The sequence below is a fragment of the Salvia splendens genome, chromosome 15, assembly GCF_004379255.2.
Source record: "Salvia splendens isolate huo1 chromosome 15, SspV2, whole genome shotgun sequence".
Classification (NCBI taxonomy): domain Eukaryota; kingdom Viridiplantae; phylum Streptophyta; class Magnoliopsida; order Lamiales; family Lamiaceae; genus Salvia; species Salvia splendens.
Genome location: NC_056046.1, coordinates 909,018 through 932,813, shown reverse-complemented (window position 1 = coordinate 932,813; position 23,796 = coordinate 909,018). Strand labels below are relative to the sequence as shown.

The 23,796-nt window shown below is 36.8% G+C and overlaps 3 protein-coding genes across 3 annotated transcripts; 2 read left to right on the top strand and 1 right to left on the bottom strand.

The window, feature by feature from the left end:
• The first annotated feature begins 178 nt into the window (after positions 1-178).
• On the top strand, positions 179-3,286 carry LOC121768578 (putative late blight resistance protein homolog R1A-3). Its single transcript, XM_042165109.1, has one exon. It carries the CDS (start codon positions 179-181, stop codon positions 3,284-3,286), a length of 3,108 nt encoding a protein of 1,035 aa, XP_042021043.1.
• Positions 3,287-5,723: 2,437 nt separating this feature from the next.
• LOC121769503 (exocyst complex component EXO70B1-like) lies at positions 5,724-8,048 on the bottom strand. The gene has a single exon (XM_042166328.1). The coding sequence runs from the start codon at positions 7,903-7,905 to the stop codon at positions 6,112-6,114; it is 1,794 nt and encodes a 597-aa protein (XP_042022262.1). The 5' UTR covers positions 7,906-8,048; the 3' UTR covers positions 5,724-6,111.
• A 9,424-nt stretch (positions 8,049-17,472) lies between these two features.
• On the top strand, positions 17,473-21,225 carry LOC121768769 (oligouridylate-binding protein 1B-like). The gene is made up of 12 exons (XM_042165312.1): positions 17,473-17,732; positions 18,233-18,294; positions 18,644-18,746; positions 18,858-18,934; positions 19,010-19,071; positions 19,214-19,301; positions 19,479-19,554; positions 19,635-19,665; positions 19,805-19,918; positions 20,190-20,275; positions 20,382-20,558; positions 20,741-21,225. The coding sequence occupies exons 1-12, from the start codon at positions 17,628-17,630 to the stop codon at positions 21,023-21,025; spliced, it is 1,266 nt and encodes a 421-aa protein (XP_042021246.1). The 5' UTR covers positions 17,473-17,627; the 3' UTR covers positions 21,026-21,225.
• Positions 21,226-23,796: the final 2,571 nt, after the last annotated feature.

Sequence of the window (23,796 nt, the reverse complement as noted above, 5' to 3'; positions counted from 1 at the left end):
AAATAGCTAGGCAATTACATTGCACCTTCCATACTCATTCCAAGATGCCAGAGTTGCTAACTGTTTTTAAGCATTTCAACAACCAAACATTGTTAAATAATTCATCAAAGCATTTTGACTTAACTCTTCCTTCATACTCTTTCTGCATTTTCGACCACGATTATATAATCAGTCTGAGATGGCTGCTTATGCCTCTCTGCTTTCTATTAGGCAGATCATCCATCAGATCGAGCATCATTCTTCCCCTCCGATTTCTATGCACAAAAAACAAGTTGAATCTCTCACTCATATCGTTATGTTCTTGCAGGAATTTCTTGAAGGTTACAAGTCTCCTTATGCTGACAGCGATGAAGCAGATCCGTTGGAGATGCGCATCGCTGATGCAGTTTATGCGGCTGAAGATGTCATCGAATCTCACATTGTGGATCGAATTCGTCCACCTGTCTTAGACTCGTACGAGACTCTGTGGAATATGATGGGAGAGATGGATTCAACCATTGCATTTGGAGGTATGCTGCTGAGACAAATCTTAAATGGTTCCTCAACATTTGCAGAGTGGTACGAAACTCTGGTGGATTTGATAGAATGGATGGGTTTGATAGAAGACGAGGTGATCAAAGAGATTGATTTGATCATTGCAATCGATGTTCAAGTCACTGCATCTGCAGACTTGTGTAAGAGTGCGGTGAAGGTGATAGAACACATGAATCTGATCAAGAAAGAAGTAACGGAGATTGTTGCAGCCAAAGATCAGCTGCAAACACAAGCCTCGGAATATGCAGGCATTTGTAAGAGTTTGGTGAAGGTGATAGAAGACATGGATTTGATCAAGAGAGAAGTGATGGAGATCGTTGCACTGAAAGATCAGCTGCAGATGCAAGTCGCAGCAGCATCACTTGGTTCATCAACATCTGCAGACTTTCATGAGAGTCTGCAGAAGGCGATAGAAGACATGGATTTGATCAAGAAAGAAGTGATGGAGATCGTTCCACTCGCATCTAGTGGTTCGTCAACATCTTCGAACATGCTGAGGAACAATTCTTCGACATCTTCTCTCTCTAGGCTGAACAGCGCAACCATGGCGGGATTTGATGATGTCATGCTTCAACTAATGGAAAAGCTCACGGACGGACGAGTCGGTCGCCATGTCATCCCAATCGTGGGAATGGGAGGAATTGGTAAGACCACTCTTGCCAGAAATGTTTATGAAAAACCTCTTATTACTCACCATTTTGACATATGTGCTTGGGTTACGATTTCGCAACAATTTAGCATGAAAAAACTTGTTTGTGAAATTCTATTTCAAGCCAATAAAGAAGAGAACCATGAACGGTTGAGTGAAATGAGAGAAGATGAAATAGGACTATCGCTCCACCAATATTTATCATATAGAAGGTTTCTTATTGTGTTGGATGATATGTGGAGTATTGAGGCGTGGGAGAAGATACAACTCTATTTCCCCGACAATAGTAATGGTAGTCGGATAATGGTGACAACTAGGCTATCGAATTTGGGATTTCAGTTGGATAGCAATTATGGCATTCAAATGAAATTTATGGATGAGGAAAATAGTTGGAATATGTTTTGTAAAATTGTGTTTGGGGAGGAAAGTTGCCCTTTGAATTTGGTGAAAATTGGAAAGAAGATTGTTAAAAGTTGTAGAGGACTTCCATTATCAATTGTTGTGATAGGAGGCCTTTTGGAGAAAATGGAAGTAACAAAAGAATATTGGAAATCTATTAGGAGAAGCATAAGTTCATTAGCGAATCTAGAGAATGATAAGCATTGCTTGAAAATACTAAAGTTGAGCTACAACCATTTGCCAATTTATCTTAAGCCATGCTTTCTGCATATGGGAACATATGCGGAGGATCATGTAATTCAAGTCTCGAGACTCGTCAAGCTATGGGCTTCTGAAGGATTTCTAAAACCAATAAGCGGCAAGAGTTTGGAAACAATTGCAAAAGAGTACTTAATTGAACTAGTTGATAGAAATCTAATTCTAGTTCACCAGTTGGGGTCAACTGGAAACATTAAGTACTGCAAAATCCATGATCTGCTGAGAGACCTTTGCTTGAGAGAAGCTCAAAAGGAGAGGTTCTATGATGTGGTCGAGCAACATAGTCCTCAAGGCACGTGTAGCCAACGACGTGTAGTTATTATGCGAAGCACTCCAGAGGAGAAAGTGGTTGAAGCCTTGAAATCTAGACCATACGCCCGTACCTGTATAAGTGATTGTACGAGATATGAACCGTTGCCCAATTCAAAATTGTTGAGGACACTGAAAGCATGGGATAAAGATAATGATCAAGGGGGGTGTGAGTGTTCTGTGGAAAAATTGTTTGAGTTGGTTAATTTGAGGTTTCTTGATGTTAAATCTGATATGTACCTCCACCTTCCTTCTTCAATCAATCTACTCTGGAGTCTACAGACATTAATTGTTCATTATCCCATTGTAGAGGTTATACATGCACCGGTCGAAATTTGGAACATGTCTCAACTTAGGCATATTCATTTCTGGAGTGGAGAAATTCATCTCCCGGATCCTCCGAGTGATAGCATTGTCGTCATGGAGAATCTGCAAACCCTCGAAGGAGTAAAAAATTTCAAGTTCGATGAGAGGATGGTTCGAAGAATGCCCAGTGTCAAGAAATTGGGACTAAAGTATGATGGAATCGAGTCTAGTGATGATGATTGTTGTGTCCACAACATCAAACATCTGCAGAAGTTGGAATCTCTTCGATGTTTTAGCTATCCCGGGGCTAATTTTTTGCAAAAGCTTACCTTTCTACACTATGTTAAAATTAAGAGTCTATTTCTTCAAATACCATATGGTCGTAGAATGGAAGACATATTGGAAAAGGTTAGTACATTACCTCTTCTTCAAAAGCTCACGTTGATTGGTGGAGATTTCACAACTGGCAAATGGGAAACAGTTGAAGGCCAGTTCCTCAGTCTCAAATATTTGGACTTAAGCTGTGGTGATCTGGAATGCTGGATGATGGAAAGCTCTCATTTCCCGTGTCTCGAGCAACTAAAGCTTTTAGTCTCGAGTGATATGAAGGAGATCCCTGCAGAACTGGGTGAAATTTCAACACTCAAATCCGTGAGTTTGTACAATTGCAGTGAATCGGTTACTAAGAGTGCGAAGAGAATGGTAGAGGAACAAGAGGACTTGCAAGGAGAAGAACAACTCTCCTTTCGAGTCACAGTTCGCCTCTACTACGATGAGGACAACGAGGAGCTGTTGAAGTTGTCTACTCCCAACTTTAGAGTTGTTAAATAGTTGCTCAAAGTGTACCATGCCCATTGTTTTAACCTGTATTCTGTTTGTTATACTGAAACGTTTTTTTTCAAAGAAAACTCATATGTGCATCGAGACACAATTCTATATCTCTATTGCTAATGTGGTGTTAGGATTCATTTATTTTATTAATCAGCTAATTAGATAGGATGAAGAGGAATAAGAGCCTAGATAAGATGATCCCCAAAGAAACGTCATGTATTTGGCGTGGAAATAAGAAGCCACGGACGCAAACCCCCACGGTACGTGGAGGTTGCAATCTCCAGGAAAATGTTCCGGTGGATCAGAACAAAACCTGCAGACTTCATCCAGCGACCACAGGAATTGATGCAACGAAAACTCATCCCATTCAGATGGCTGATGAAAGATCATCCATCGAGTTTTATATAAATAAATGAACTAATTTTACGCAATTTGATAATCCATCGCTACCGGGTACCGTCCAGAGGGATAGATGAGATCATATAGAGGTCATCCGTATAGAAAACCCAACCAACATATACACACTACTGCACTGATGCATCTAGCCTTCGAAACAAAAAAAAAACGTCGAACAAGAATCTTAAGTCAACTAAAACATTCTTAAGGTAGTATATGATCATCAATGCAAGCATATCCTGTATACTAGTTGTCTGAAACCAGTCTCTTGTATTGAACAGAGAAAATTCCTCTAGTCTAATAGCTTATTCCACTCTACTACATAGGTACACTTTTAATGCCTATGAAAATTCAGTAAACTGCATAGCAAGAAGCATATTCTATCAACAAGAACTAACATTAGATTGAATCAATCCTAATTAACCATCATTTCATATATAGTTCTTCCCACACAAATCAGCCAAATATGGAATTAAGAAAAGACAAACCAATCAAACAGTCAATAGATAAAGAGATGCTTATAGCTGCTTCAGAGGAAACATTTCAAGCACAACAGCTTATGCATCAGTTGGAAAGAAATCAATGTTTGATGAAACATATCAAACCAAGTTATAACTCAATTACTTAGTAAAATTTCTTTGCAAACCATAATGATTGGAATTTGCAACAACAATTACAACCATTCCATATAAACAAATGAAGCAAAATCTAAAAGATAAAAAGTAGAAACAGCCCATGCTTACAATTACAGGGCAGGAGAGGAGGCGGTGGCAGTTATCAACAGTCCGAAAACAGAATTTTCGATCAATTATCGTTTGGAGAATAAAAAATAAAACAATGCTTATTAACGGTACTCGGATAAAATTATTGATAATTGATTTGAGGTGGGCCAAGCCCATTTATTTAATAATATAATTAATTGATACGGGCTAGGCCGAGCCCATTTACTTTATATAACTAACTTATATCGGGCCTCAAATGTTTAGGCAAATTGCTTCGAATCAACACTATTTAGTCGGATCATTTCTCATGAAAAAAAAAACATATTTGGACTCAAATATGGCCCACCATTTTAGGTTGAATCCAGCATTGTGTTCATTAATTGTGGTATGTTCATATACTATTAAAGGTTACTAGAAGAAATAGAAAATTCAAATTTGATTTTAAAGTAACTTGTAAAATTAAGTTAATATAAATAATGATAATGTAAACTAAACTAAACTAGATTAATAAGTATCAACAATGCTCACATATAAATACCATAAAACAACATAACATAATAAGTATCAACAATGCTCACATATAAATACCATAAAACAACATAACATAATAAGTATCAATAATGCTCACATATAAATACCATAAAACAACATAACATTTCCTTTTTACGTATCATTGTGTAAAATACTAATTTATAAAAGAAGAGCGTCGAAGTTCTTCTTGAATCATTGTGTTCGGGTCCTACATCGTTTAATATTGAATATTTTTCTCCCACGCAGTCCCCATGTGATTAGAATAACGTGATGCTCTTTTTTTTATACGAGGAATGTCCATGAACTTTGCCAGTATCATTTTAGGTGCGTGAACTTTGATTGAAGTATATTAATCTAAGTTGGTGAAAAAAACAAGAGAGAGGTTCCAACCCCATGGAAACTAAAAGCCTCATTTCATATATTTTTTTTCCTACACAAATCAGCCAAATACGGTACTAAGATGACTGTCAAATATTGGTAACTCAGCATAGGTAACTCAATGGTTGTATATCAAACTAGGAAACTCCTTACCTACAGTCTTATCCTTCTCACTTCCACCGTAGAAATCTACGAAAAAAATGAGAACCAACAAGACAAAGGTATATAATCCAGTAAATTATGTATATAAAAACAAACTCATCAAATAGTCACTAGAATTAAAAGAGATGTTTAAATGCTTCGGAGGAAATATTTCAAGCACAACAGCTTATGCATCACAAGGAAAGAAATCAATGCTTGATTAAATATATATCAAACCAAATGAACTGCAGTCAGCAGAAGATCATAGATGCTCATCTAATCATTCAACGAACTTTCTAAAATTTCTTTGCAGACCATAATAATTGCATGCGAGGATTCGTAAAGTACAACAACAATTACAACCATTCCCATATAAACAAATGACAAAATCTAGAAGATAAAAAAAAGTACAAACAACACATGCTTACAGTTACAGGGCAGGGAGAGGAGGCGGTGGCAGCTATCAACAGTCCGAAAACAGCATCTTCGGTCCTAACGGCATCCAATTATCGTTTGGAGACGATACGGTCATCCCATCCAAAGAGATTGCAGGTACAATCCCCGAACAACAGGAACCTCATTCCATAACACTCCACCAAAAATTCAAAGAATGTCGTCCTACAATCTACGTGGCAAGCTCAACCAATCCCACTCGGGTCACTGAGATCTCTTCCTCAAATGCTGCGTCACAGGGTACCCCTCAAAGAAGTCCAAGACTGCGCTTTCAAGATCCTCGGCTGAGTATTTGATGTAATTCTCAGGGTGCCTCCCACTCTCGATATGACTTCTGAACCTCCCAAGAAACGATCTATACGCAGGGAGGAGCTTCTCCGATATGGAAATCCTGAGCTCCTCTCGGAGCTGTGTCTCGGGAATCAACCATGTCGCCTGAGTTCTATGCACCTCCTCAAACATGGAATTGAATGCCTTAAACCTCTCTCTCAGAGCACTCTTTGACACACCGGATGAGAAACTTCCACTTACGTGCAAACCCTCGTCCCTCAAGCAGTACAATACTTTCACCCACGTTGCCCGCTGGTAATTAGTTGCAGAGACCCGGAACTTCCCCGTCATCTTCCTTAGATAATCATCCCCAATCATTTCCCTCAACTCCGGCGACCCCTTGATCTTTTGCACAATATAATGAACATTATTCATCATAAAGATATGAGCTAATGAAGTATCCTTATAGTGCTTAGACTTCCCATCCAAATTGAACTGCAAAATGATAATGATCCAAATCAAATGAAGGGCCAGCGTCGAAGCCTGCCCTTCATACTCAGAGATATCCATATCCGGAACATTGGGATCGCTCGAGTACCTCGGACCAGTGGAGGGCTTCGACACGATCAATTCGATCAAAGTCTGCTTATAATCCGAAATCAAACTTATGTAATTCATCACATATCTAGTCAATGGATGAATCGTGCCGCCAGGAACCGGAACTCTCGAGGGCTCGCGAAGCACAGCGCTCTCGAATTCGGATAGTATCCCTCTGGCTGCCTCGGCTAGCCTAGAGAGTATCTCAACAGCCTCAACCCTAATTGACTCACTAGATTTTGACTCGAAAACGGAATCAATATCAGGCAACAAATCAGATAAAGCATCATGTAAATCGAGTATCTTAAACAGTTTCTCAGGCGATCGCTTGCCAATACTAATCGCTTCTGCGAAATTGAAGAGCTGAATAGCAGGACCTTTGATTGTTTCCATGAAGCACGAATCGTCGGCGGAGGTTCCTAAATCTTCGAAAATCTGCTCGCAGAGGCGGCGCTCGCTGGCGAAGAGTACGCGGATGCAGATCCTGGCGGCGCGAATCCAGCGGCGGATCTTCGTCTCGAGCGTCTCCCACTCGAGCTTCTGGATGTCGCCGATGCTGAGCTTCTCGACGCTCAGGCGCCGGAGGCTGGCGTCGACGGCGGATTTGCGCACGCTCGCGTAGACCTGGATGCACTCGCGGAGGTAGCCGGCGCCGATCATCCGCTCGGCGATGCAGCGGAGGTCGTAGACGGCGTCGCCGGGGATGAGATCTACCTCGCGGATGCTGCTGGTGGACTTGTAGCAGCTGCTGGTGGTGCTGCTGCTGCTCAATTGCTTCTCGTAGCTGCTCTCTCCGATCTCGATTTCGTCTTTGGAGTCGAATTCCTGAGAGGCGAACTCGGAGTGAGTTGACTCGCTGAGCGACTCGGCCTCGATTGGGGAGGTGTGGGAGAGGAGGATGGTGCGGAACTCGTCCTCGAGGCGAGCCATGGCGATCTGGAGGGCGGAGGAGTCGGAGAGGGAGGTGGAGTCCATGGATTTCTGGAGCTCGTCGACGGCGTCGAGGTAGCGGTCGATTTCGTGGCGGTCGCTGCTGAAGATCATCTTGTCGCGGGCGTCTTCGGAGGCGGAGGAGTCCCAGCGGAGGATGACGTCCTCGGCGGTGGAGAAGGCGGATTCCGGCGGTTCCATGGATGGTAGGTTGGGTTTTTTCTTTTTTTTTTCTTTTTTTCTTTTTTATTGGAAAGGGTGATAGATTGATTTTGATGGTGGTGGAAGGAATTGAATATGGAGAGAGAGTAGAGAGTGGGAAACTAAATTGATAAAGTTACAAATTTGAGAAACAACCATTTTCTTAAATTGTTGAATTTTATTCATGTCATTACTATAAAATAAAAGGCACAAATTATTGAAAAAAAAAACAAGTTCTGTTATAATTTCTAGTTCATTTGTAATTTTAAAAAATACTGATTTTATTATTATTTTGCCAATTTTTCTAATTGTTCCGTGGTGAAAAAGTTAAACACGTTATATGTCTGAATTTATTGATATGATACATATGTGTATTGAAAAGTAAAAACTAAAAGCATCCGCAACGGCGGACGTCCCGACGGACGTCCACCATTAGGCGAGCGACCCGCTGACGCGGACGTCGCTTGCGGACATCGGAGTTCCGCGGATTTTTGACGACGTCCGTCGGGACGTCCGCCATTGCGGGTTCCTGACGGACGTCCCGATTTTTAATTTAAAAAAAACTCTATATGACGTCAGGATGTCCGCCATTATGCAGTGAGATGTCCTTATGATGTGGAGGTGTTTTTGGGAAGTCCGTCGAGATGTCCGCCGGGACATCCATCCCACCGTAGATGCTCTAAGGAATGTGATTGCCTAAGTATACTAAATGACTCTTTTAAATAGTCAAATGTGTGTTCATGTATTTGTATATTTCATGTTCTACATCATAACTAATTTTCTCCAAATTCAAAATTATGGAATAAATGAAAAAAATACTGCTCCCTCCGTTTCTTCATAGTTGAGGCAAAACTTTTCAGCACAAAGTTTAAGAAATGGATGTTGAATGTGTTAAATAAATAGATAAAAAAGTAAGAGTGGGAAAAAAAGTAGAGAGAATAAAGTCGAAAGTGAATAAAGTAGAGAGGATAAAGTAAGAAAGAGAAAAAAATTACTATATAGGGAAATGACTCAACTATGAGGGAACTTCCCAAAATGGAAAAATGACTCAACTATGGAGAAACGAAAGGAGTACTATTAAGTTATAATACTAATATTTATATATTTTTATAAATCACAGGATAAACTAGAAATTGATAAACTTTATGATTTCTCCAACAATTTCCCCAAATAATTCATGCTATTTTAATAGATTGAAGACAATTTTTGAGGGGGTGCTTTAAGAAAAACTATCTTCATAGATTGAAAAACTTGAAGCTCTCAAAATTGTTGTCGAGAAATTACGAAAATAAATCCGTATCATAATATTATTTGTGGGAATTTTTTCATTTGTGGGAAAAAAATAAATCCGGATAAAGTTCGTGATATTATTTGTCAATTTTAAAGTTCGTGGAAAAAACTCAACTTTTTAAAAGTTTCATGGTATTAGTTAAAGAAAATGTTTTATCATGTGATCAAGTTTTATTTAAGGATATCAATTAAAGAAAATGTTTGATTATGCGTGTATATATTTATACTCGTATAATATGTGGCTCCTTTTCACCTTAGATAAAGGTCATTAAACTTTTTACAGCATGCATTTCGGTGGAGCATTTTGAGCGGCGGTGGGAATCAAAACGGATATTCCGATAACGGGCCCAGTTGCAGTCGTTAGACCATCCACAATAGCAATAGCTCAGCCATAGCCTAGCCACTGCCACATCATCGCACTAAAAATCCTCCTGCCACATCATCAAAACAAGCAAATAGCCCAGCAATAGCCCAGGCATAGCCTAGCCACATAATATCCACATCACTATTAACAAATATATACAAAATGAAATAATTAACAATCACACAATATACGGAATTAAATTTACGACACAAAAACAAGAAAATTCACTAATATTAATAAAATTTAAAAAGTACATTAATTAAAAAAAATTACATAATTAAAAAAAACTAACGGCGGTCAATCCTCCGCGCCCATAACTCTTCAATTAAATCCTTTTGGAGTCGAATATGAGCCGTCGTTTGGCGCATGTCGGCATGTGCTTGTAGGAGGCCGGCTTCATCGTGAGGTACCCCACTCCGTACGTTGGGGGCGGCCACGCCGTGGCTTGGACCGACTTCATTTTCGTCGTTGACCCAATTGGTCAGTTCGCCACCTTCATCTTCGACAATCATGTTGTGCATGATAATACAGGCGTACATTATATCAGCAATGCATTGGACATTCCACAAACGCGTTGGACCCTTAATTGCCGCCCATCGAGACTGGAGCACACCAAATGCGCGCTCCACGTCCTTGCGCGCCGACTCCTGCCGTGCCGCAAAGTATGCCTTGAGAACCTCATCTCCTGGGCATCGGATCGTCTTCACAAAGACGGGCCACCTAGGGTATATCCCATCTGCCAAGTAGTAGCCCATATCATGTTGGTTGTCGTTGGCGACAAAACTGATGGCCGGACCGACGCCCTGGCACTGCTCGTTGAAAAGTGGCGACGAGTTGAGGACGTTGAGGTCGTTGTTCGAACCAGCTATCCCAAAATACGCGTGCCAAATCCAAAGCCGGTAATCAGCTACGGCCTCCAAGATCATCGTGGGATTCTTTCCCTTGTAGCCGGACGTGTAGAACCCCTTCCAGGCTGCGGGACAGTTCTTCCACTCTCAATGCATACAATCTATGCTGCCTAACATACCCGGGAACCCATGCTGACTCCCGTGCATCCGCAACAGATCTTGGCAGTCTTCGGGGGTAGGCGTTCGGAGATACTGATCACCGAATACTTCTATCACTCCCAGACAGAAATTCTCCAGACATTGCAGGGCAGTCGTCTCACCGATGTGGAGATACTCGTCCCACATGTCTGCCGCGCCTCCGTAGGCCAACTGCCGCCGCAGTGCACTTTTGAATAGGTGTGTGGCCGGGTCTGCCTGCCGCATCGTGCCTGAAGCGGAAATACAGATATCGAGACTCCAATGCGTTGACAATACGCATAAACAGGTCCCTGCTCATCCTAAAACGACGCCTGAAAAGGTTGGCGTTGAACCGAGGCTCCTGTGCGAAGTAGTCTTCGTATAGGCGCTGATGTGCAGCTACGTGATCCCGATCAATCACACTGCGGCGGTGGACCACTGGGGGAGGTCGAGGTATCGCCGGCTGCAAGGCCCTTTCCATCCATTGGTTTATCGCGTTGGTCGTATAGGCGTCCAACGCTTCGGCCATTCGACGTTCGTACTCCTCAGCATCCCCTCCGCTACCACCACTACCACCACCAGCGTTACTCATTTCGCGTTGTTGCTCTTGTACAGAAATTAAGATAGAGAGAGTACTCGTTAAAACAAGTGGTGCGAATGAAAATGACGAGCAAAGCGCGTATATATAGTGTTTCGGAAAAAAAAAATTTAATTTCGCGCTAGGCGGTGCGCTGGGCGATCCGGGCGCTGCAATAGCGCCGAGCGCACCGCCCAGCGCCGGCGGTCTGCTGGGCGGTCGGCTGGGCGGCATTGTGGATGGTCTTAAGAGCTGTTTGCAAAGCTCTTAAAATCTTTCCAAAAAAATCTTTCGTCTAGTGCTTTTTAGAAATAGGTTGATGAGTCAAATATCCATTGTAATCAATTTTATTTATATTTTTTAATTTATTCATAATTTTAAAAAAAGTTAATTTATTAGTTTTTTTTTTAGGATAATTTGCAGTCTATATATTTTGGCATCAATTGTCGCTCCAAGGGTATTACTACCATATACTGTAAATTGATACATTATTTTGCTTCGAAATATTAATTGTATAATGGTATTACTATTTCATTGTAAATAATTTTATAATTATAAGAAGCAATAAATCTAGAAGCATTGTGTGATTATCTATTGTTTCTAGAAGGTTAAAAAAAAATTGTCCATATTATTATATGTGGCGCGTTTTATTTTATAATATGTGCATGTCCTATAGTGGAGTTCTTTATTGTTAGTCTAAAATTACCTTGTTATAATATATTGCCCTTATTTCTAAGTCTAGGAATCCATACGTGCCAAGTTATTATGATGTCGACATGATAGTATGATACAATAAGACCAAATGTAGACATAATATGATTAAAAATAAATAAATTTGTTGACATGAACATACATGACTCATATTAACATAGACACAACCCAAATTACCATTAGATCCACCTTGGAATAAGGGCAAATTAAATCCGATTCCACACTACAAATTTTGATTTCTTAAAAGTTAAAAGGCTAATATACTTAAAGAACCCCTAACTACTACACCACAAATTAAATAATTTATTTATAAAAACAATAATATTAGTGACAATGATTACATGATTCTTATATGAAATTATTATGTCACGAACACAATAGAAATTTGGTAAGCAAGACAAATTTGTAGTAATACAATCTACTCCACAGATTTTAACCAACTTTTATTTTACTAAATACTTATACCAAATATTATCTTAGTTTTAACAGAAAATTTAAATTATTAAATAAAAGGAGAATTTAATGAAGTCAACTTATAGTAGGAGGTGACCGACACTCACACGTACACAAAATAGTAGTAAAATAATTACAGTAAAAAGAACTTATGTTTCAATTTTGTAAGTATTATCAAAATTAAAACGACAGTGAGCTAGATTGACAATAAAATCCCAAAAAAAGATATTGTTCGATCAAAGCATTAAATGGAGATAAGATTGAAATTTTTTGATTAAGTACAGTTTATAGTTCAAACTAGTGAATTTAAGTTATATGGTTGGAGATATAATAAATGAGATGAAAATTAACTGTCTTCGTAATTATACTGTCACATTTGATTGACATAAATACTTTATTGCATGTTTAAAAATTTGGTAAGCTAATTAAAATATTAAAAGCTAGAATCTCGTCATTTGACAAAAATGACAAAGTTTATCAATTTAAAAAATAAATTAATTAAAATTTGTGTCAATATTTTTTATACTTAAGACTTTAAAATTTTGTGTATAACAATGATCTTATAATTGGAAAATATAATATCGATAAATTATACGGAATATAATTCAGGGGTGTTATCAATTGTTAACTCATCATTTAATTGTTAATTACAACTAATTTAAGTCCATAAGATTTTAGAAATCTTGTGGTCTATAATTTACCATGTGTAATTTCATTTTTCATTTTTTAATATTAAAAAGATAATATCAACTATCAAATTTAGGTTTTAGAAACACAACGACAATATAGTGTATGAAATACATCAACATGAAGACATGACAATGTCAACACAATTTCATGTTGACATTCTACAAGCATTATATTGACATATTATGTAAGTTGCATTGACATAAAACTGTTTCTTAAAAAAATGAAAATTCAAAAAAAATATTCAAATTTTGATTTCCAACAATATGCATGTAGGATCTCATTGGAATCCTTATAAAATTATCTTTAGTTTGATATATGTTGTTTAAAAAAATAATTTCAATTAAGATAGTTATATACATTTAAAGTTTTGATATGTTTTTTAAAAGTTAGTTATAATTCATTTGTTGTTAATTGACATAAATACCCCAATTAACATTTTTTGTTCACTGTATTGATATTCGTAGTTGAATGATCTTAGCCTTTGATTTAAGATCTAATGCATATCATTTAGTTGTAGTTAGCAATTTAATTATTAGTTAGCAATATAATACACCCCATATAATTCATTACCAAGGTTGATTATTACACTACAAAAATAAGGCTATTTACCGAGCACCAAAGTGCTCGGAATAAAGGGCAAAAGTGCTCGGTAAACGGGAAATACCGAGCACATTCCAAGCACTTTAGGTAGTCGGTATTTCATTCGTCGGAATATTTCTCCGAGCGATTGTAGGTGCTCGGATAACTGGTCAACCATGCCTTAGGATAGGCGAGCACCTCCATGTGCTCGGGATTGCGAGCAATTGTAGGTGCTCGACATTATTGTTTAAAAATATTTATATTTTATGTTCAAAATAAATTTTAATATTTATTGTGAATGATCCGCAAATTTTTATATATGCAAATTTTTCGTGATATTTCTATGCACTAATAAAAAAGTATTGACATGTTTTAAACCATTATTGTTGTTGTTGAATATTACTATTAATTATTTATTTTTAATATTTTTGAGCACATATATTGGCTCGGCATTTTCCAAGCACATATATGGTGCTCGGCATTATTGTTTAAAAATATTTATATTTTATGTTCAAAATAAATTTTAATATTTATTGTGATTGATCCGCAAATTTTTATATATGCAAATTTTTTGAGATATTTCTATGCACTAATAAAAAATATTGACATGTTTTAAACCATTATTGTTGTTGTTGTTGTTGAATATTATAAATTATATATTTTTTAATATTTCCGAGCACTATACTGTGCTTGGCATTTGCCAAGCATATATATGGTGCTCGACATTATTATTTAAAAATATTTATATTTTATGTTCAAAATAAATTTTAATATTTATTGTGAATTATCCGCAAAAATTTATACATGCAAATTTTTTGAGATATTTCTATGCACTAATAAAAATTATTGACATGTTTTAAATAATTATAGTTGTTGTTGAATAATTATTAATTATTTTTTTGTATATTTTCCGAGCACATATGCGGTGCTCGGCATTTCTTAAAAATATTGATATTATATGTTTTAAATAAATTTTAATGTTTTCATACACATTTATGGTGAAGGATCTATATGCAAATTTTCCGAGATATTGTATTACTTCAAAATATTGATATGTAGTATTTATAATGTTTTAAATTCTTCTTGTTGTTGAATAATTATTAATTATTTTTTTGTATATTTTCCAAGCACGTGTATGGTACTCGGCATGTTTCGAGCACGTGTGTGGTGCTCGGCATTTCTTTTTTATATATTATCATATTATATGTCTAAACTAAATTTTAATATTTAAACTAAATTTTAATATTTTCATACACATTTATGGTGAAAGAAGGCAAATTTTACGAGATATTGTATTGCTTCATAATATTGATATGTAATATTGACATGTTTTAAATTCTTGTTGTTAAATAAGTGGAAAATGTATATATTCTATGAATAATTTCATAAGTCTTTATTTTAATATATCCCGAGCACATCTTTTGTGCTCGCCATTCTCCGAGCAAATAAATGGTGCTTGCCATTGTTGATTGATTGCCATGCCGAGCACGTTGACCTGCTCCGAAATAGCTCGGAGTTAACACTCCCGTTTGTGATATTGCCGAGTACCTTCATTTGTGCTCGGTATGTTGCCGATCATAGTTGAAGGTGCTCGCTATTTTCCGAGCACATTTAACTGTGCTTGGTAACGGTGCTCGGTAAATAGCCTTTTTTGTAGTGTTACACAATCATAATTTATATTATCTACCAATCTTAGTTAATAGTCACTTACAATTGATTATACTATTACTTAATTTTAATTTTACGGTTCGAAATTAAAATTGTGGACCTCTAAAAACATGGGAAAGGGCATAAGGAGTGAAAAAGTTCCTAATCTTTTTTGTTCACTATATGAAGACAAATTTTGGTCCAAATTGAATCCTTTAAACGCCTCTTCAACACCAAAAACCAACTCCAACCCCATATTTCTTATCAACATTGCATTTCTCACCTCCAAACAAACACATAGAAAATAATAAAGGAAATTAAAAAAGCAAAGCTCCCTCGCCCCAGCTCGTCTCCGAAGCTTCCACGCCTTCTCCCCGAAGAACAACCATCACTATAACCATCTTGCACGATTTCGTACCCTCTGGCCTGGTGTTCACTCTTCCCATCAACACACAAACCTTCTATCCTACTAACACATTTTTAAGACCTCTCTCAGGGTCATCTTTCATGCAACCTAAAGCAGTGTGGGCTAATTGTTTCATTTTTTTTGCATGGAATCGTCTGTGTTAGCTAGGTCAGAATCGAGCAGATCCCCCTCTCGCCCCTCAGCAACCGCTGAAAGTGCCCACAGGACTAGGTCTGTGCCACCCTGAGCGTTGCTAGGGTACTGAAAAGGGAATTTCCTCACAAGAATCTCGAGGATCATAACTCCCAGAAAGTAGATATCACATTTCACCTCAATGTCCATAAAGCTTTTAGCAAGAAGATGAAAACGCAGAGGCCATGAATGTGATCAACAATGGCCATAAAGCTTTTAGCAAGAAAATTGAAAAATACTGGAAGTATTTACAAGAATGTGTGTTTTTATGATATTTTTTCCCCTTTTTTTCTTGGTGTGTTCAATTTCATAGTGCAGCTTGTTGATTTTCTTCATGTTGGATTTTGCCGAAGTGGGAAATGTGAGTCAAAACGGTTGATTTTGTTTTTGACTATTTTATTAGTGGAAAGCCGTTAATGCCGATGTTAAGGTTGTCTGTGTAGTGGCTATATTTAGAAGCTGCGGTAGTCATAACACATAACTACCTTTTGATTTACCATGATAATAATTGGACTGATATATTGTTCATATTATTACTTTTTAGGTAAGAAATAAATTTCACAAGTCAATAATTAGAGAGAGAAATAATAGATGGCCAATTAATAAAATTATTTATTCACGAGATCAGCTTAGAAATTGTATCACATAAAGAAACGTGTGCAACTTTACTTCAATGCATTATTCTTCCTAATTTACGATAGAGACGTACATTATGATTGATCTAATTTAGTACAAATTATTATCCTATAATTATAATTCGTTATTCAATGTGTTGACTGAGGTTCTACTTCAATAGAGTAATTCTGCATCTGAAAAATTGATAGACCTGCGAACATTCAATAACACTCAAATTAAATAATTCACTATCTATTAAAAATTTAATTTTGGGCTATGGATGTATATTTTTTTTTCTACTTCCATAATCCCACTTTTATATTAGTGTTAAAGTATCAAAATACACTTGTGTGGTTCATAAGGTCTATAAATATCGCACTGTCTATGCCTATGTTGCCGATTACTCTTTTTTCACTATGCCTTATTCCACAGACTTTCATGTACTGATCATCTATTCAACTGTTTGAGGTTAAGTTCACTTTTGCTATTTGCTTGTCTGCGATTTTCACAATAACAACAATTGCTGTCACATGATCACATCACCTCTGCCTTTCTACGTTACTAATTATTTTTTTCACTATGCTCGATTCTACGAGTTTCGTATTGAATCCGCCATTGGTAATAAAATTATCCCCTCCAATGAAATACAAATAGAAAATAATTATACTACATCGGTAAACGAAAAATAGTCTTGTTTTCTATTTTGTGGCGCCTACTAAAAAATAATCTTTTCTTTTTATGACAAGTTTCTTTCTCTACTAAAACGAGTCTCATTTTACACCAACAATACTTTAATTACTTTTACTTTTTATTTCTCTCTTATTTTTTAAATTTGAATTAAAACCGTGGACTCATCTCCCCAAGACTATTTTTTTTGGACGGGTCATATTTTTTATTTGGGTCAAAATAGTGGGTTACTAGAAAAATTAAGGCCCATTATTGGTGCACGACTCGGTAAAAGCTCATCTATATATAGTTCTAAAAATGCCAATAAATTCCTTTTTTTCGGTGACGCCTCTCTTTAATTCTCATCTGCCCTTTACTTTTTCTCTTTTTATTTTTTTTTCCATTTTTTTTTTCTTTTTTCTTCTTTCCTTCGCGAACCCTAACACTGAGAAAAAATTTGTTCGATCATTTCATCCGGATAAAGTATTCGGTTAGATTTCGATCGAAATGCTGAATCAGAGATTGAAGCAGCAGCAGCACCAGGCGTTGATGCAACAAGCTCTCCTCCAGCAGCAATCTCTGTATCACCCCGGTCTCTTAGCTGCTCCGCAGGTTCGGAGTGAAATTGATAATTGATAAGAGTGTTTTTTCTGTATTGCGTTTCACTGTTTCGAAGAAGATCTTGAGGATATGAATGTTTGTTTCTTCAATTTACGCGGTGTGATGAAGTTTGTAATTGTGTGTTTTACTATGCTGCTTTGATCGTCTAAAAGATTGAGCTCGCTGCCTTTTTATATTTCCCCATAGATGCCATTTTCTTGGTTATGCACTTACGTGTCTTTCAGTTTTAGCTCGTTTAGTGTTTTGAAGGTCTTTTTTTAAATTTTATGTGGCAAGTCAAGTTTAGTTCAGCGGTACCTGAAATTTGAGTTCACGCTTTTGCTGCTGTCAGTAATGGCATTTCAAGACTTGTACCATGTACATATGGTCTTATTTCCATATTCAGGAAATTGAATTACCTTAGGGGTGGATGTAGTCAATATGGGCGAATAGACTAGGAATTTTTTTCTTTATTTTTATTTCTTTTTTCTTTTCGCCTTTCCATTTTGCAGATCGAACCAATTCCAAGTGGAAATCTGCCTCCTGGGTTTGATCCAAGTACATGCCGCAGTGTGTGAGTGTTGTTCAGGCATTTTTACCTTTTTCTTTTTATTGTTTACCCTCTTCAATGCATGCTCCTGTAGCTTGCAAATGCCTTATATGGTTTAAGTCACAATTTACTTTTTTTTGGGGGATTAGATTGTGAGTGAGTTCTTGCATCAGTAGTTATACTTCTCTCTCTTTACTTATTGGATATGCCATTATGATCAACATGAGTGCAATATGTTGGTGGTTTTGTAATTGTCTCCAACTCTCCTGTCGCTGTCTTATATGTGAAGCTGTATCTGGATAAGGTTACTAAGATATTTCATTATTTTGTATGTGTGTAAGTTCATGGTTTTTGATCGTTTGAGACAATGCAGGTATGTGGGAAATATTCATACACAGGTGACTGAACCACTTCTTCAAGAAGTTTTTGCTAGTACTGGTCCTGTCGAGGCTTGCAAGCTGATCAGAAAGGAGAAGGTACTCATAAGAAATACTCCTACCCTCTTTCCCACAAATTAATTCATGTACCGGTTTGCATTGTGTATGTAGAGCTGATGTTGACATACGTTACCTTTTTGCTCTATGCAGTCATCCTATGGATTTATTCACTACTTTGATCGTAGGTCAGCTTCACTTGCAATATTGACCCTAAATGGGAGACATCTGTAAGTGGGATATATTTGAATGTTAGATCTTGCATTTCATTGAATTTTGCTAGTAATATATATTCTGTTATTTAGGTTTGGGCAGCCTATCAAAGTTAACTGGGCATATGCCAGTGGTCAGGGGGAGGACACATCAAGTGAGTTCACATTATAATGTTTGATGTTTAACATTCATGTAGTATTTGTTAACTTTTGGTATATAACAAGATAGTACTGTAGTAGTATTATTTTTGGTTCCATACAATCTCTTTTTGTAACTTAATATTGTCTGCCATTCAGGCCACTACAACATTTTTGTTGGTGATCTAAGCCCAGAGGTTACTGATGCAATGCTGTATTCCTGCTTTTCTGTTTACCCTAGTTGTTCGTAAGTTCCTCTCTGTTTCTTTGTTCATTCAGAATGGGGCACATATGGCCTTGACACTGCAGATTACTTTAACTTTTTCTTGATAACAAATGAATAGCATCGTCATAAGTTTCTTTTGATAGCTAGGAGTTATTGACCTAGTTTAGTACTTGATGGTTCTCTCTCTCTTGGTCATAGAGATGCAAGGGTTATGTGGGATCAAAAGACTGGCCGTTCAAGGGGATTTGGATTTGTGTCTTTCAGAAGCCCACAGGTATTGGGCAGACTTAACCTGTGCCATATGAAAATAATAATTTCCTTCATTCAGCTGAATTGTTTGGATTTCTTTTACAGGAGGCGCAGAGTGCAATTAATGATTTAACTGGTGAGAACAGTTTGGATTGGTATCTTTGGATTACTTCTCTTGATTTAGAAAAAAAGAATTGTCATTTGTCATCTTTGATCTCTTCAAGTCAATTAGGGGAGAACACTTACTTGCCACTTTTGATACGGAAAATTCTCAGGTAAATGGCTTGGCAGCAGGCAGATACGTTGCAATTGGGCCACAAAGGGTGCTGGGACCAGTGAGGACAAACAGAGCTCAGATTCTAAAAGTGTTGTAGAACTTACAGCCTCAGGTCAGTAACGATGGATGGATGGAATGGATGATATTAACAACTGATGGAAAAAACAGGAAAAAACCGTTCAACTTAAGTTGTGCTAGCTCAATTAAGAAGGCTTACATTTGTTTATTAAATGCTGTTGAATCTTTTAAGATGGTCGACCCAGCATAAAATCAATATATATATCTGAAGTTTTTTGAGCTTATGAGATGATATTTTGGCTGCACAAAAATTGGCTATGATCTTCTTAGCCAAAAAAATGCTGAAAATGACTTTACTTTTACAGAGGATGTTAAAGAGGCCGCAAGTAGTGATGCTCCTGAGAATAACCCTCAATATACAACTGTGTACGTCGGCAACCTTGCCCCAGAGGCAAGTCCTCGTTTTGCTTTTTGCTACATCTCTTTTACTTGAAGCATTTCATGCTCCTGAGCCTTGAAGCATTTCTAAATCTTTCTTTCTTGGTTGTGGTCGCCAGGTAACCCAGGTTGACCTCCATCGCCACTTCCACGCACTTGGTGCAGGATCAATTGAGGAAGTTAGGGTCCAACGTGATAAGGGTTTTGGCTTTGTTCGGTATAGTACTCATGCTGGCGCAGCAATGGCTATTTCAATGGGAAATGGTCAGGCCTATATCTGCGGTAAACCAATCAAGGTATGTACTTGTCTAGTTGTATTATTCTCTTGCATTTTTTATATATTCTCTGCCTGTGAAGCCATTGGATTCTTTTCACTACACACATTTTCCGATCCAACTCCCACTACGTGCATTAAGACTTCTTCGTCCAGCTCTGTTGTTTGATGGCGTAAGTTTGTTAATATACTCTTGTGGTCCAGTGTTCATGGGGAAACAAGCCAACTCCAGCTGGAACGGGCTCAAACCCACTTCCCCCACCCGGGCCTGCATCCATGCCGGGCCTCTCCGCAGCTGACTTCCTGGCCTATGAGCGGCAAATTGCACTTGCCAAAATGGGCGGCGTGCATCCCCTAATGCATCCACAGGGGCAGCATCCTCTGAAGCAAGCGTCCATGGGGATGGGTGCCGGTGCTAGCCAGGCCATCTACGACGGTGGCTATCAGAACGTTGCTGCGGCCCAGCATCATCTCATGTACTACCAGTAATGATGACAGATTTATCGGTATGTGAAAACCTAAAACAACGGTTTGAAGCCGTCGTTTCTGAGTGTTTATGTTTGTAGGATATTCTGTAAGATTTATGGTGGCCGGCTGAGACCCGAATTCGGTCGTCCATGTATGTCATATACGACCTATGTAACGCTTCTCTTTTTTCCTTCATGAATGCTGAGTGGTTTCTTTAGTCATGTTGCCTAGCTATATACTCCTATTTTATTTGGTAAGGATCACTTCATAGTTTGTTTGTTTTTTTTGTTCAGATTGTGGTACGTAAATTAGGTTTTTAATTTTTTTTCTTTAAAAGTTGGTAGTTTTGAGGTTCGATTTGAGCCCTCCGTTTGATTGGTGGAAATAGAAAAGAAAAAACATGTTTCTGGTTGCTGAGATCATTATTTTGTTTTTGAAGGGAAAACCAGTTTTTTTTTTAATTTAAAATTTATTATCATTTTCATTTTATATTTGAGAATTCAAATATTTGTTTCTTGAAAGGAAACTTCTTTGATTTATCATCATTGTCGTTTAAATCAACTATTTAACACAGAATCAATTTTATATGCTTTGAAAGTTCATTGCTTCGGCCAAGTAATTGTAAAAATTGCGGCAATAAATTACATTTTCCCATTCAATTATTAACAGTATTTGAAAATAGAATATTAAATTATAAAATTTTAATTTTCATAATTGCTTTATATGCAAAATGATGCTATATTTAACCATGTTCAAAATGGGATAAATATATTTAAACAAATAATGTCGTGTTAAACATCACTAAAAAACATCACAGAAAGATGTTTTTATACACAAATTATGATAGTTGAGAAAGATTGAAATTAATAGATTAAAGAGATATTTTGATGTTAAATTACCTCCTTCCTAGATTTTCGTAATTTGGCGATTTTCGAATGCAATCCGGTGTTATAGGTTATATGGATTGTAGAATTACGTAGCTGAATCCTTTTGTGTGCCTCGACGTGTGATTTGGGGGTTTTGAATGCAATTGCATTGGGAGATATGAGACTGCGAAATAAATGTTAATTGAGATGTTTGGTTTTAAGATAAAGATGATTAATATTGTTTTGACAGAGTGAGAAAAAAGAGAATTTTGAAGCTTTTTTTTTCTCTGCTTTGTTGTTTAAACCGAGTTCATTTTTTAATGATATGTCTTTTAATTGGACAGGGAGATGACAAGGAGAATAGGGGAATATCAAAAATTGGCGGTATGCAAAAGTCTTCTCTGAATATATACTCAAGATTTTAGTTTTGCTCCTTTATCTTAAAATATATACCTTCATGGTACGGTTTTAAAAAATTAATATATAAAATTGAAGAAGCAATTTTACATGCATGTCACAAAATTAAGTGATAATATTTAAGGTCAAATTATATTTAGAAAATTTGTCAAAAATATATTGTAAAGATATTTATAAAAAAAACGAGTATATGATAAATTTATTAAAAATATACACCCTTTAAGGTATTGAAGGTATTTTCGTCCAAAAAAACTTGGAAATAGTAAAAAGTACTTCAAATGATATTAACTCATAGTTGGTGGACCTTAAATGATATTTTCAAAGTTCACGGACTTAAAATGATACTTTGGTAAAGTTCGTGGACCAAAAAAGATGTTTCCTCTTCAATTTTTGCATGAAAGTAATTAAGGCTCTCATGTTAAAAATGTTATTTTGGTATGTGTTGCTTGACTATGTTTACTATGAATCTTCAGAATGAATCTGGGAATGAGACATCAATTGATGTACCAAAGCTCTTGCGTCCATTTGATAGAGCATCCGAGTCTCTCTTTTAAGTTGGTTTGCAGTTTATATCTCCACTTTATGTAGTTGATTAGTTGTTGATTCACTTGATGTGGTTTGTTAGAAAAAGGGATGCTGTCAGTAACTCCTCATCCCATAAAAATATGGGCATATGATATGGTACGAGAATTGACAAAATTGGTAAAGTAAGAGAGATGTGAAGAATGGTAATTAAAGTAGTGTTAGTGGAAAATGTCCATACTTTTATAGGACGGATGAAAATGGAAAGTGCACATATTTTTATGAGACGAAGAGAGTATTTTTATGGGATATTAGTCTGTAAAATCATTAATTTTGGTATTTTCTACGAACTTTCAAATTGATCTAAAATATCACAAATTTTACATTATGTTTGTTAAATTTTCCAACCCAACCCAAATAAGATATCTTGGTGAAAAACGTATTCTACGTAAGTTACCGTTAAATGACCATTTTTTAAGTTCATGCCAAGCAAGATAAAAAGCCACAGTAGAAAATCACACTGATTTAGTGATGCCAAGTGGGCTTAAAAAAATGCAGTAAATTAGCGGGATATGGCGATTGATCGGCAGTGGAAAATGCCAGTGGAAAATAACAAATGAAATGTAACTAATTTAACGCGATCAAATATTTTGACAAAATTAAATCATGTTTGATAACGTGCAGATGATATGACCAAAAATGGTATTGAAATGACAAGTCAACATATAAAAATGATTTCATTTTGATGCTTAATTAGGTGGATTGTTTTTAGACGTTATTTGAAATATCTATGTATTTAATGACGAACTGATGCCGTTTTGGTCTATCATGAGAATTTGAATGCTATTTGAATTTTAATCTGAGACATCTCTCCTATCACCAGCTATTTTTCAAAAAATATATTTTTAATATCTATGTTTATGTATGGTTTTGTTACATCTCCCCAACCTTTTCAATGAAGGGAAGTTAGAGAATATCAGAATACAA

Bases quoted from the DNA above. Each gene is read 5' to 3' on its own strand.
- LOC121768578 (XM_042165109.1), top strand. From the start codon at position 179: ATGGCTGCTTATGCCTCTCTGCTTTCTATTAGGCAGATCATCCATCAG.
- LOC121768769 (XM_042165312.1), top strand. From the start codon at position 17,628: ATGCTGAATCAGAGATTGAAGCAGCAGCAGCACCAGGCGTTGATGCAA. The intron at 19,555-19,634 runs GTATTGGGCAGA...TTTCTTTTACAG, and splicing joins TGTCTTTCAGAAGCCCACAG to GAGGCGCAGAGTGCAATTAA. The intron at 19,666-19,804 runs GTGAGAACAGTT...GAAAATTCTCAG, and splicing joins TGCAATTAATGATTTAACTG to GTAAATGGCTTGGCAGCAGG.
- LOC121769503 (XM_042166328.1), bottom strand. From the start codon at position 7,905: ATGGAACCGCCGGAATCCGCCTTCTCCACCGCCGAGGACGTCATCCTC.